This window comes from Colletotrichum lupini, chromosome 9, assembly GCF_023278565.1.
Source record: "Colletotrichum lupini chromosome 9, complete sequence".
Classification (NCBI taxonomy): Eukaryota; Fungi; Ascomycota; class Sordariomycetes; order Glomerellales; family Glomerellaceae; genus Colletotrichum; species Colletotrichum lupini.
The window spans coordinates 126,643-140,685 of record NC_064682.1 but is presented as its reverse complement, the minus strand read 5'-3'; the positions used below and the strand labels follow the sequence as shown (position 1 = coordinate 140,685).

Sequence of the window (14,043 nt, the reverse complement as noted above, 5' to 3'; positions counted from 1 at the left end):
TCTTATTGACTCCCGACCTGTGACTTGATCCAATGTTCGTCCAAGTGACCCATGGTGACCGATTTCGTTTCCTTGACGCCGACAAACTCTCTCAGCTTCCCCCTTAGTAGGTACGTCGGGGTACAGCTCCAAGCGTGACAGAAACTGTTGTTTCGAGCATCTCCGTAGGGACTTGCCCGAGGGTCTTCCGGGTTGTAGCATTCCCAAAAAGTGTCTGCACCGGCGCGGACCATACCTCCCCAGTAGCTGGTCATGATCTCCACACACTTATCGAACAAGCCCACGGTAGCGAGGGCATCGCACACATGGTGCCATAGGTAAGGGGTCAGGGGCTTGAGAGCATCAGGGTGTGCAAGTGTGTTAATCAGGGCAGCCTTAGCGGTTTCCTGAGGATATGCTTCTGCAAGAACAAGCCAAGACGCCGACGCAAAGCTAACCTGTCCCTTGGGGCCAGACACGAAGACATTGTCTGGAGAAAGGAACACCTTCGCTGCTTCGGTCATTTGGGCCACGAGGTCCACAAAAGGGGCCTCCTTGCCGAGAACCGTGGCCAAGGAGTTAGCTGCTTTCAGACAATACAGCAGAACCCCGTGTAGTCCTGCGCTGTGTTCCAGCCCAGGCTGCCAGTCAAGGAACTTCCATCCTTCACCCTTGGACTCATCAAACACGTGAGTGTTAGCATCGAGATGCGTAAGAGCCCGCTTCACGCAGCCGAGGACGGTGGGCCAAAGGCTGTGACCCGCAGCTTTGTCGCCCGATGCCACCACGTAGTCATACGTAATGGCGGCGAATAGCGCGTCGTAGTCTACAATGTAGTCGGTCGAAGGCGTGAGCTGAGGCTGTTCAAAAATGCAAGCTGGCACAGAGTCATCTTCGCGCACCACGGCAGCAAACTGGAAGATGCAGCGCTTGACGAGGTTGAAGTCCCGGAAGGTGCTGTAGTTTGCAAGTGCTTGAAGACGAAGATCTCCGCTCCAGAGCCGACGATCCCTTCGAGGTCCGTCCTCAAAGACGGTTTGCATGCAATCTCTCAGTGTCGATATGCTAACGTGGTCAATCTGCTGGAGGAGAGGATCGTTGAACTGCGGAGCCTCCAGGGCGTGGTTCTGGCTGATGGCGCTAACACATTGACATTTGACTTCGGAAAATGTAACCTTGTATTTGGGTGAGGTGTCGATGACTTCAACTCGAAGGAAGCGGAACGAGTATCGTCGAGATAGAGAGACCTCCTCAGGGCACATGTCGATATTGATGATTTCGTCCGGAAGCCAGCTGGTGCTGATCCATGTCTTGACATTTTCCATGCCGAGAGTCACGTCCAAAGGAGATTCGCCGAATGTGAGGCGCAACCTGCACGGGGCGTCCATGTGCGAGCCCCGGGACTCTAGTCTCATTGAGAGATATCCCACCATGTGAATACCAAAGTCGAGAATGAAGCCATCTCCTTTCCCCCAAGTCTTGGACGGCAACTTGTCAATGGAATATTCCGCAGGCACGGCACGGACACCAAAGTATTGGCCCTCGTCTTTGTCGAATGTGATGACGCGTTGAGGTGTTCGTGTCCATCGCTGCAGCTGCGGGCACAGATCATTGGCAATCTTTTCAAAGTCCCGGTTCCAGCGCGTCGGAAGCACGCTCTCGACCATGTCCTCGGGAGCATCTGCCATGGTGGGCGAATGGCTTAGAGTCGACTAGGGAGGAGAGACTATTGCAGCACTCGGAAGGACAAGGCGCGTGATTGGGGGCTGAGAATGAACTTGAGATTTGTGTTTCGTCTGTGGTTGCCAGCAGAACATGGGCTTAGGTCCAGGTCGTTGGAAATGCTTTTGAAGACGCCACGATCCCAAATAGAATCCATAAACGCTTCGGTGTGACAACCACCCGAGAAGGGCAATCGAAAGCACCGAAGCTCGAGATGAGGGGAATGTGGCTGACGCTTCTGATTGCTCAATCGGGACTTTTCAGACCCATGGCGATGTCGGCGTGGAGACCATTTCTGGGGCCGGTGCGGGGATATACCGAGGAAGAGTCAGGATTCATGACAAGCTGAATCGACAAGCGTCTGGAACTCCAATGGCCCAGGTCAGCTGGACGCAAGAAGATGGTTCAACAACGGCAGAACTACGGATGAGCTGCGGCCGGACTAGCATAGTCTTCGTCTCGTAAGGTCCTTGTTCAGGTTTTGCGAAAGCCTTTGCCTCCTTGGCGGCACCATTAGACCGAGGAACGGCCCCAAGCTAGAAGAGGCTCCTTTACGCAAATGCCGAGCTGCCACCAGTTCATAACACGCCTGTGCTCTCGATTTGCTGGCCACAAGAGCACGTCGTACTGGGTGCTGGAATACGGTAGTTGTTGGTCGTCTCAAGAAATAAGAAGCATATACAAGCACAACTTCCATAGCGATAATAATAACCACCACCTAGGTCCCCAGAGACTCGCAGCAAACTGCGATTCTGATGATGCTCAGGTCAACCCCCCCGCATCTTTCATCTGCATTTTTTTCATGCACGAGCCGGGGTATAGCCGTGTCTGTGGGGTCCCCAGACTACACTACCGAAACGGCGGGTCAATGACACCTTTGGCCCAGGCCAGAGTCCATGTCCAGAACCTGACCACCACTGGCGTGGGCGACTGGCATCGGCACCAAGTCCAAGTTCATCTCATGGCTCAGTCTGACTTTCACTCTTTGGGTTAGCAGCCATTCAGCCACAACCAACCAAAGCCCACAGGTTATTCTTCGGGACATAGACTGACTCGAGAGGCTATCTAACGCACCGCGCTATTGACAACCTCCATTGGTAACCACTTGCCGGCAACATGGCAGAACCATGAGTGAAACGCACTCTCCGGCTCCCACTATGCAGACAGCCCGGCCCCTCCCCCGCAAAAGTTAACCAAATGGTTGGGTGAGGAGGCGGGCCTACCTTCAGGACCATCACGCCTGACCTCGGACCTGACGAGGAATGCCACCAAGGAGAAAAGGGGCTTACGCTATAGACTATGGGTTATTGTCGGCCGATCATTGAGACGACGTTGATCCGAAGAAGTGCCTACAACTGCCTCCATCCGAAAGGCTTTTGAAAAGTTCTGGACAATAAGAACCGGGGACATTCCCGGCTGGGTTGCACTTTGCCCTAGTTCCCCAGTCTCGAACTCCTCAACTTCCCCAGATCGTCGGTGCTTCCCCAGATTTTCTCTCAACTTTAAGTTGTTCGGCCCGACGTTTTCACACATCTTCGATACTTCCATTTCCTCACCCAGAGCTGACAGGAACGGCGATCATGGACGACAAACACCTTGAGGCGCACCCGACGTCCATCGTCGACAAGGACGACATCGCCGCGGCCAAGGGCGAGCACGTGGAGGAGATTGGCCACGCCGCGACGGCAGAAGATCACGACGAAACTGTTTTACAAGCCATCAAGAACCAGCCGTGGGCGTTTGTGTGGTGCATTTACGCCATATACGTCCTCATCCTCACCAGCTTTGACAACCAGGCGGGAGGAACGGTCATTGGAATCCCCCAGTTCCGCAAGGATTTCGGTTCCGAATTCAATGGCAACTATGTTCTCCCCGCAAAGTGGCAATCTGCCTACAGCGGAGCCCCTGTCGCATCGTATGTGCACTGTTCCTATAGCTTCCCGTCATGAGCTGACGTTACTCTCCATCACAGTGCCGTCGTTGGATCCCTCGGTGCTGGCTGGGTGGCCGACCGCATCGGCCGCAAGTGGACCTACTTCATCAGCTACGCCTTCATCTTTGCAGGCATCACTTGCGAGACAGTAAGCACCACCAACGAGATCTTCTTCGCGGGCAAGTTTATTGCCGGATTTCCCATTGGCGCTTTCATCACAGTCAGCATGACATACATTGGCGAGATCGCGCCCCTGGCTCTCCGCGGTATCTTGACCGCCGCTGCGGCTATCGCCTTCACGATTGGTCCATTCATCGTCAGTCTGGTTGTCAACGAGACTGGAACTAGAACCGACCGCTGGGCTTATCGCACAATCTTTGTGTCTCAATACGGCATCAGCGGCGTTGGTGCCCTCTTGCTGTTTTTCATGCCCGAGTCACCGTGGTGGTTGGTTAGCAAGGGCAAGATGCAGAAGGCTGCCAAATCCCTGAGCCGTCTTGGCTACGATGCGGTCCAGGTCGAGAAGCGCCTATCTGTTATTACTCTCACCCTTGCTGAGGTACGCAAGGAGACCGACGGCGCCAGCTTTGCTGAGTGCTTCCGCAAGTCCAACCTTCGCCGTACCATCATCTCCGTCGCACCTTTGAGCATCCAGGCTCTGTGCGGTACGTTATTCTTGTCCCTTCACAATTCTGCCCTTGACTGACTCTGTTTAGGTGTCTTCTTCGTTGCATCGTACTCTACCTACTACCAGCAACTGGCCGGATATAGCACAAAAGAGAGCTTTACACTGGCTATCGTGCAGCAGGTCATGTCCATGCTCGGTAACGTCACCGCATGGTTCCTTATTGATCGAGTTGGTCGCCGCGGCCTCACTCTTTGGGGGATGTGCATCCTGACGGTCCTTCTCATGATTACTGGTGGTCTTGCGGTGGCTGCCACACCTGGTGCCGTGAAGGGAACCGTCGCACTGCTGCTGGTGTACTGCTATATCTACAACGTCACCATTGGAGCCACGGCCTATTCTCTCTTGACCGAGGTTGCAACTTCGCGTCTCCGTGCCAAGACTGCCTCAATGGCTTTGGCTTTGCAAAACAGTCTCTTTGTAAGTCGAATACTGCCACCAATTGTCAATCTTGATATGGTTGATATGGAAACTAATCCCTTCTTCCAGACCATGTGGGCCTTTGTTATCCCCTTCCTTTTCAACCCCGACCAAGCCAATCTCGGTGCCAAGGTGGCCTTCATCTTCGGCGGCCTTGCCGTTCTGTCCACTCTCTATCTCTGGTTCTACCAACCCGAGGTTGCTGGACGGTCTTACGAGGAGCTCGATGAGATGTTCATCAAGCAAGTCCCAGCACGGAAATTCAAGGGCTACAAGACAGAGGTGCAGGAGAAGAGTGAAAGGGCAGTTGCGCACCAGCAATGATCTGTCACACAGTTCATTGATCTTTGACCTGATGTAGTTAAGATGATTTTAGGGGCGCGGTAGTTAGACGACGATTGGTTTGATTCTCGAAACGATACACGAGTAGGCAAGAAGCGTCAGATATAAGAATATAGTACTTAATGGAACTCCCCAAGACCACACGAATTTCCGCTACTAATGTGATTGACGCCAATAACGCCTGATAAAAGGCAAGTGAAGCAGCTGTCAATACTTAGCAACGCTCAGGAGACATATGCCCCATCTTTAACAATAGTTACTACTAATATATCAGGAGAAAAGCTGGTTTGTCTTCTGTCGGCACACGAAGGCGGAGTTGAAGACATTTATTGACCAAGTTCATCCTGCAACATCTCATCTGGAAGCATCTTCGAATCAGAATTCCAGCCAATGACGCTAGCCTGAACCGGCTATTCATAGATTTTACGTCTACTTCAGCCTCGGAGGTCTCTGGCCCCTGGCGCTCAATGTCTCTTACGGATCACGCCGACCTGCGTCGTCCCAGATAATGATCAAGGCGGTAGCTGGCCGAATTTTGACATACTTACCAACAAATACCATTACTATGAGCCACTGCTCGCCTCGTCTGTTGCATTCATTTAGTCACCTCGGATGCAAGGCCATGGCCGATACCAGTCGGCCTGTCTCGCAATCTCTCACGTATCATTCTGGTCCATCTCTGGGTGCAAACCTCATTCAAAATAGGGTACCTGCTTCGAATAGCTTATCTAAAATTCAATCTCTGCATCGCCGGCTCCCATAAGACTCTGCATGTGCCATCAGAGCGACTGTATCTCGTTGTCCTTATCTACTTGGCAAAAGTGAACCTTTATTGCATGTGATTTGCGCGGCACTCACCAGTTGTAGGCATCGTCGTTCGCCAAATGTAGATTCAACGGTACGGCCCGGGGAATATGTAGTAGAAAGTAGTTCGTAGGATCTTAGGACGGAGGCCTGTTCCTTCGCGATCAGTATGACTAGCGCACATACAGGATGCACTTTCAGAAGGTTGGTGATGGCATCATCTCAGCAATACAGACTTTTTCATCCACATCCTGGAGAAAAATAAGTGGATAAATTACATTAATGAAAATGACGTAACGATCATTGAACAGAATTACTTGAACTTGAGTGACAAGTGGAATTTCGTATCCTCATATGAAGACTGTCATGTTGGCTAGAAAATCCGCTTTGGCAGCTGTCATTATATGAAACTTTACAAGGATCATAGTACGTAGGAGGTCAGGTTTGGGGGGGGGGGGTGGAACCTGTACGAACATGGATAGATGTCAATTCGTGGGAAACTGATCGTGCATCTGTGTCCGTGGACTTGTAGAGACACGGTTGAACAAACAGGGTTTACTCTGTTTCCCAGTAGTCAAGAGTGAGACCCAGCGCCCGTCATGTGCTTGCTGTGTATGGAGTACGAAAATGTGATCCGAATATCCGGGAGTGGAGTTGCGAGTTCCTAAGGCTCTATCTTTACGGAGTACGGAGTAAGGTAATGTCGTTGCCACTCTGCGAATGCGGCGGTCCGCGATGTTGGATCTGGGGGCGGAGACCACACGTGGTAGCGTCTCTGGATCCGCGGTCTTTTGCTGACCCAGTTGCGCAGCTAACCAGCCCATTGATAATCATTTCCGCTCTCAATGCGGGAGCCGACGGGGATGCTGGGCATATCCCTTTCTCGCATACTGCATCGAAGGCGACACGACGCCAAGTTCCCAGTCCGTTAGTATCACTATTTCTGATAATGGTCACTTGGCTCTTCCGTAACGGGCATCGAGGGATCAGTCTTGCGCGCGCAAAGACTCAATTGTAGATAGATGACTGTCGGAGGACAGCGAAGGAGCCAGGCTGGCAAGCTGTGAGCCAGGCTCAGTTTCGCATTGGCGTCGTCGGAGCTCACCTTAAGCTTATCATCAGACACACTTCACGTGCCTGTAAAGAGTACAGAGCTATGCTGTAGTCCCCAGGTTCCTAGCCAACAGACTCAATTGGAATGGCGGAGCCGACCGAAGCTGAAAAGCGAAAAGCATGGCACTTTTGTGCTGGGCCAATCTCGACAGCCGAGTCGCACGCGCTCGTTGACTGGATTGGGCACACAGATACGACGGCTGCAATCCGCAACCTAACAGGCCCGTCAACCTTGCTCATGTTCCCCAGGGTGGCGTGGAGCACATCCTCTGCCCGCCCGGCGCCTGGCACCCTTAGTGCGCGCACTAAGATGCGGATGCTGAGGCATGGGAGTGAGAGGGGGGGACGGACTGGGGATGCCAGATGCGCCCAGGCCCAGGCCCTTTTGTGTTGGTCAATTTGGTGCTTGTGCTCAAGAGGAACTTTGGAGTTCTCGTCTGTCAGTGACGATCTGGCAGATGTTCATCCCCAGGTCCCTTCTTCTCGGCCCTGTCCGACGACACAGGACCAGACGAGGAGCTGAGGGCACTGATAGAGAGGGCCGGGGAAAGCCTAAGATTGACTTTCTGTCAACACTACCTATCTACGACCCTCCAACAGTTTGCACTTGCTCTATCAACTAAATCGCAAGAGTGCGGTCCGGGTCAGGAATCCGAAGCATAGGGCTCGCTTACTGCTTGCAATTACGAATGACAGGGCTAGCTCGCCAATCTTGGCTTTTCATTCCGCTCATTGCTCCAGTAGTGCGCATGGCGAAAGGGCACATTACTGAGAGACCAATTGAGCATCCGCATCCGTACAACTTCGAGGTAAAAACCTACGGATGAAGTAGCAGGGATTGCTCTTATCGTTGATCTCACGGTACTGTATTGCAAGGTCAGCAGCCATGCGTCTCTTTGGCAGCAGGCTAATTTCCTGTGCCTCAATCAAGCGTCAGACATTGAGACTTTGACAGTACGTCTCGAGCAGGTGTCAACTGTCGAGCCTTCGCATCTCAACTTGTGCCGTGGGCTTGTGTGCTCACCGGCCTCTAGCGGCTCTTTCGATCAATGGCTTGTGGCGCCGCGGCGGCTGATGCAGCTATCGCCAGCCAGTCCCGATTCTCTGCATGTCTCCGTGTCTCTCTGACAAGCTTGGGGGTCACTTCGTGCGCCTCTTAGGGTCTTGGGCGTCGGCCCCTTGGCCATGTCTGCGCCCAGCAGAGCGGAAGGATCTACCACACACCTTTCCATCGTACAGAAACAGGCCCGGTCTTGAGCCTATCAGAAACCCCTTAATGATCTTAGTCAAAGACACCGAACGCGATCCCCAGGAACCCACTGCCTCGACATTACTGGAGGCACCGGAGTCTCAAATCCTTTAGATGACGGTGCTCCGTACTTTGTCCGAGTATCTACGAGTCTACGGAGTACATATCCGCTGGCCGCTGCTAGTGCTTGGCCGTGATACATGACAGCAGAAGAAACGAGCAGATCTCATCATGAGATGGTTCCAGGGCCATGATTCGTGCTTGGACTCGGCCGACGCGTCTCGCCCACGAGTTCGGCCAGTCTCGATCCTTGCCAGGGCCGCCAATTGTTTTTCCAACGAACCCGGCAACCTTTTCGCACCCACACGCTAGCCCTGCCCTTTTGCTAGACCATCTCTCCCACGTCCAGTCCCGTCTCTCCAATCTCAGTCGACTCCACTGCAAGTATCCATCGTTCCATCAACCTTCCAGAACCGGAAGCACGCCGTTAGCTTTGCCACTCACGTCGAGAGCTAAAGGTCTTGGCCCGGCTCTGATCGAGAGTCCGTGCCGTTGGGTGCGGCGACTATCCCTGTCCAGCTACTGTCAAAATGCAGAAAATAAAAAAAATTGCATTCCTTATCGCAAGCACACCGAGCAACAATCAAAGGGTTCTCAAGACTATACTTTTTTGATTAACCCAACCGGTATCTTGACCCCGTCAACTTAGAGTATCGGTGGGCCTTGGCGTACGCGAGTGGGTTTGGTTTCGATTGCTTGACAGATACCTTTTCCCGTCACAACACCGTCTGGCTGGCCCAAGTGGCCGGCAACAGCTTCACCATGGGTCCAAAAACCCGAGAGAGTATCAATAGCGTCGTACTACGAGGATACAAGACCAAAAAGTGCTGCTGATAGACCCCAGAGTATCCGTATGGTCCGTCAGCCTGGCACTTCACGAGAACCGTTGGCGGTCGGCCCACACACAGGTTGGGCGGCTTGCCACTCTCTCGTCTGCCCGTCTCCAAAGATATCGTCTTACCTACTCTTTCAATCTGCTCCAATCTCGTCCCTGATTCTCGCGTTGGCGTCCTTCGGACCTGCTCCCCTCCCACACTCCCTTGCTACACCCCGGCCACCCATTATCTCTGGTGCAGCAGTTGTTCGTCAATCCCACACCCGTGAACCCTGTCGCCCATCCCATCCCGCACCCCTCGTTGGCTAGCCGTTCGTCCAGAATCTGGGTCAATCCACCGAGATGGGCACCGAACCGCATGAGGGTTTCCTCCTCCACACCACAAGGGCGGCGAACTCCATCCTGACCTGGTTGCTGATAAGGTCGACGAGTCGTAGGCATTGCTTTACTTACCTAGCCTAGCCTCGGCACTACTTTCGGATTTCTTGATCGTCGCACTGGGGCTTTTTAAAGAGAGCTTCCCCTCGAGACTCATCTATTGTAAGGGTCTTGTCTCGTGCAGCTGCTTCCCGAGTCTCTCGCCGTCAACTTCCCCAAAGTACGCCAGGGCGCCTTCAACTGCGTGGCCCACGGTCTCCTCGTTACGGCAGACCACTGAAAGAACTGGTTGTCAAACCGCTCAACGCCTCTTTCAGCCCTACTTTTCCCCCATCTATACTCCTCTTTATCGGTGCGCTTCCAAGAAGCATATTCTCCAGCCATGTCTTCCCAGGTCACCGAGGTCAACCAGACCACCACCACGGCTGGGAGCACGCCCCCCCGCCGCAACTCGGACCCGGCGCTGGAAATTCACAACCAGCACCAGCATCAACATCTGCACCACAGCGCTCGTGTCGATGCCAAGGGTCACGACGACAATGTAACCTACACCAGGACCGGAGAGACAACTGTTCCGCACCAGAGCCATCTACATCAGCACTCTGTCGAGCCCCACGACATTGAGAAGGGCGACAAGCTCAGCGGACCCCCTGATTACGATGGCGAGAAGACTGGCGTCGTGGCCTCCAACGAGGAGGAGGAGAATAAGCCCTCCAAGTTCAAAACCCTCTACCGCAAGTACAAGTGGGTTTTCCACATCCTCCTCTTCTGCTTCTTCACCGGCTGGTGGATTGCCTCGCTCATTGAGCACCGCAATGACAAGAACTGGGTCATTCCGTTCCTTGTCTGGCTCTGCATCTCCCTCCGCCTGTTCTTCTTCTACGTCCCGAGCTCCTACGTCTCCCGGCCGATCAAGTTTGTGTGGCAACACACCGCTCTCGTCATCTACAACGCCATTCCTGCCAAGTTCCGCACTATCGCTGGCGCTGCCGTGACGCTCGCTGTCATGCTCGTTGGCTCTTTCGTCTCGGAGGAGTCGGCCGACAACAACCGTGAGAACCGTGCCGTTTCCATCTTCGGTCTCATCGTCATCCTGGCCTGCTTCTGGGCAACTTCGAACGATCGCAAGCGTATCAACTGGCGTCCCGTTATTGGCGGTATGCTTTCGCAGTACATTATTGCGCTTTTTGTCCTTCGCACCGGCGTCGGTTACGACATTTTCAAGTTTATCGCGGATCGAGCTGGTGACTTGCTTGGCTTCGCCAACCAGGGAACGGCCTTCCTCACTGCTGAGAGTGTGCTTGATCTTCACTGGTTCATCACTGGCGTCATTCCTCCCATCATCTTCTTCGTCGCCATCGTCCAGGTCCTGTACTTCATCGGCTTCCTCCAGTGGTTCATCGGCAAGTTCGCAACCTTCGTCTTCTGGGCCCTTCGCGTGTCTGGTGCCGAGGCTGTCGTCGCTGCTGCCACCCCCTTCATCGGCCAGGGCGAGTCTGCCATGTTGGTTCGTCCTTTCGTCCCTCACATGACCAAGGCCGAAATCCACCAGATCATGACTTGCGGCTTCGCAACCATTTCTGGTTCCACTCTCGTCGCCTATATCAACTTGGGTCTCAATGCCCAGGCCATGGTGTCATCCTGCGTCATGTCCATCCCCGCCTCTATTGCCATTTCCAAGCTTCGCTACCCCGAAAAGGAGGAGACTTTGACTGCTGGAAAGGTCGTCATCCCTGACGACGATGAGCATGAGGCCAAGAACGCTATCCATGCCTTTGCAAACGGTGCTTGGCTAGGTATCAAGATTGCCGGTACCATTGTTGCATCGATTCTTTGCATCTTGGCCTTCATCGGTCTCGTTGATGGTCTGCTGACCTGGTGGGGTGGCTACATCAACATCAACGACCCTCCTCTGACTCTCAACCTGATTACCGGTTACATCTTCTACCCGGTTGCGTTCCTCCTGGGTGTTCCCCGTAACGGCGACCTTCTCAAGGTTGCCCGCTTGATCGCCCTCAAGGTTATTGCTGTAAGTGCAACTCCTCATCTGGATATCGCTTGACCACTTGACTTCAGGTACTGACTGGTATATGAATAGAACGAGTACGTTGCCTTCACCGAAATGAAGACGCCCGAGTACCTCGATCTCTCTCCCCGTTCCCAGCTCATTGCGACCTACGCTCTTTGCGGTTTCGGTAACATTGGATCCCTTGGTATTCAGATCGGTATCCTTGGCCAGCTAGCCCCCAGCCGTGGTGGCGATGTCAGTGCCATGGCGATTTCTGCGCTCATTTCTGGCGTCATGTCGACTCTGACGTCGGCCGCTGTTGCAGGCCTTGTTGTTACCCACCAGGTAACGAACCTCGCTGCTAGTGCTTAGGTCACTAATTGGTCTTGAGAATCCGAACTGGATAGATGTCTCCGTTCGATGGACATTGTTGAAACGAGAAAAAATGACTGAAAGATGTACGATGTTGAGGAAGAAGTGTGCTTGTACAGCGCCGGTTGATGAGAGAAGAATATACACAGTAGTTAGTAATACCCAGTGCACCTGCCAGCAAGCGAGCTGGATAATTCCACTCGTAATATCAACCAACTATGAACTGAGATGAGAAAACAAGGTGTCAAGGAGTCCTCATATACCACTGTTGCCCGACTGGCAAAGGCGTGATCGAAGACTGTCTTGCGCAATCCGTTCTCTTTAATAATGCGATCCTCCCAAAAGTTTTCCCATGTTCTAGCGTTTCGCCCCGCCGCCGTCTAAATCCGGCTGATCTCCGTGAGTCAGGCCGAAGTAGTATCCGCCATCCCAAGCCTAATTGGATCCGCATCGAGCAAAAAATTTTGCGTACCAAGGACGACAGGCATAAATCCGCCGGTCTCCAGCGGGCATCGGCGCCGGCCGTAGGCAGCAAGAACGGCTTTGCGACTGGCATTTGAGCCTCACCTTCTCGGCCTCCGCTGTTTATGGTTTCAAATGCAAGTAGGAATGCTCCACGCTTCCATCAATCCAGCTTGGTGCTTCTGGCTTCAGTCGCGAGTCACCGGTCGGAAGTTTCTCAAGTGGGCCGAGGCCGCGATGAAGCCTGTTCCAAGTCAAGGAGGATACCACACGACGTGCCATTAACATCGTCTTGAGCCGCATCCAGAGTCCAGGCGCATGAGCTTCTTAAGCCAAGAGATTTGTGACCTCCGCTGAGATATTCGTTTACTTCAAGCGTTCTTGCTTAGCAACGTCCCGTCGAGTGCTGGATGCCGTCATTACATAGTCTTCCATTTTATACCAACGCTGATCCCTCTTTCAATTCCAATTGAGTGCATCGGCGAAAAACGATACGGTATTAATACGAAACAACGCAAAATGTTAGGTGATTCGTTACCGCCCCAACTAGCAATGTACTGACGCCATTCGGATTCGGCACTCGACAGGAGACTTACATCGGAACCACACTACAACGATCCTGCTACGAGAACGCCTCGGGCTCCATGCCGACCTACGCCAGCTGTCGTGAAGTGCCGCGTCGTGTGGATTTAAAGTCTGTTGAAGGGATGCACGGGTATTGCTGTCCACAAGACAGCAAACTCTCCGTGACTGTTTCATAAATTCGATATCGATCTTTGACTGTGGAGATCTGATTGTCTTCGGCTTGCTCCAGTAAACTTTGGGTATTGTAAACTTCATGGGCCGGTCAAGGTCAGCCCGGGCGAGATCCCTCGCGCTTTGTCTGGGATAATAGTATTGTAGTAAATAAGGCGTGATTGCTGGCTGGCAATTACGATTCCGTGTTTGTACACCAAGTATGATATTGTTAGTCATAATCCTGGACATCAACCTCATCTCACACATAGCAGAGTGATACTGAGCGAAACAGCAGCTATGTGCGCGTTCTTACATGTCTTATAAGTTATCTGAGTTGCATCCTAATTATCTCCAATACCTTACCTTGACGTAATTTGAGCTACTATTCCCGCAAGCAAACAGCACGTCTCGTCCGGCTACCTTGCATAGCGTCAGAGCATCTAACAGGAGTTTCATATCTGTGTAGATGTTGCCGAGGATACAATCGCAGAATCGTCTTCAACTTCAAGCATCAGACGTCAACCTCAAGAGCAGCGCCAAAGACCAGCAAGCGGCTGCTTTGGCCGGGGGTATTGTTTGCTCGCACTCGTTCGATCATCGGTAAAAACTACCGCAATGCTTGATTACCATACAGTGACCGGGCCGAGACCTAGCCTGACCTGGAGATTTGATAGTGGTTTCATACAAGTAGTCATGGTTGAAGTATCACGTGGAAGTGTGAGAAGAAAGACACATGGGCTCAGTAAGACAGTGAGATGGTGTTGATTATATACATGTATGTACAGAAGAAAATGGGACCTCAGGGGTCGAAAAATGCCTATAGACAAGAAGTCCTCTTGGGAATTTGAAAAGGTTTACTGCATGTGTCCAAGCATTTAGCCAACAAGGAGCTATGGGACCTTTGATGTAGGGTGGGCATGCAGTTCGAACACGCCAAAGATGT

The 14,043-nt window shown here is 52.7% G+C and overlaps 4 protein-coding genes across 4 annotated transcripts; 2 read left to right on the top strand and 2 right to left on the bottom strand.

Annotated features, from left to right (window-relative positions):
- Positions 1-2: 2 nt before the first annotated feature.
- On the bottom strand, positions 3-1,667 carry CLUP02_15943 (alpha-L-rhamnosidase; the record flags this gene model as incomplete). Its single annotated transcript, XM_049294867.1, has 1 exon — positions 3-1,667. The coding sequence occupies one exon, from the start codon at positions 1,665-1,667 to the stop codon at positions 3-5; it is 1,665 nt and encodes a 554-aa protein (XP_049152014.1).
- A 1,614-nt stretch (positions 1,668-3,281) lies between these two features.
- Positions 3,282-5,063, top strand: CLUP02_15942 (MFS hexose transporter; the record flags this gene model as incomplete). The annotated part of the gene is made up of 4 exons (XM_049294866.1): positions 3,282-3,616; positions 3,674-4,299; positions 4,351-4,739; positions 4,809-5,063. 4 exons carry the CDS (start codon positions 3,282-3,284, stop codon positions 5,061-5,063), a joined length of 1,605 nt encoding a protein of 534 aa, XP_049152013.1.
- A 746-nt stretch (positions 5,064-5,809) lies between these two features.
- On the bottom strand, positions 5,810-7,886 carry CLUP02_15941 (uncharacterized protein; the record flags this gene model as incomplete). The annotated part of the gene is made up of 12 exons (XM_049294865.1): positions 5,810-5,848; positions 5,940-6,058; positions 6,118-6,207; positions 6,350-6,385; positions 6,445-6,660; positions 6,702-6,775; positions 6,824-7,012; positions 7,075-7,317; positions 7,350-7,420; positions 7,502-7,550; positions 7,673-7,766; positions 7,820-7,886. 12 exons carry the CDS (start codon positions 7,884-7,886, stop codon positions 5,810-5,812), a joined length of 1,287 nt encoding a protein of 428 aa, XP_049152012.1.
- A 1,598-nt stretch (positions 7,887-9,484) lies between these two features.
- CLUP02_15940 (NupC family nucleoside transporter) lies at positions 9,485-11,900 on the top strand (the record flags this gene model as incomplete). The annotated part of the gene is made up of 3 exons (XM_049294864.1): positions 9,485-9,575; positions 9,838-11,549; positions 11,619-11,900. 3 exons carry the CDS (start codon positions 9,485-9,487, stop codon positions 11,898-11,900), a joined length of 2,085 nt encoding a protein of 694 aa, XP_049152011.1.
- Positions 11,901-14,043: the final 2,143 nt, after the last annotated feature.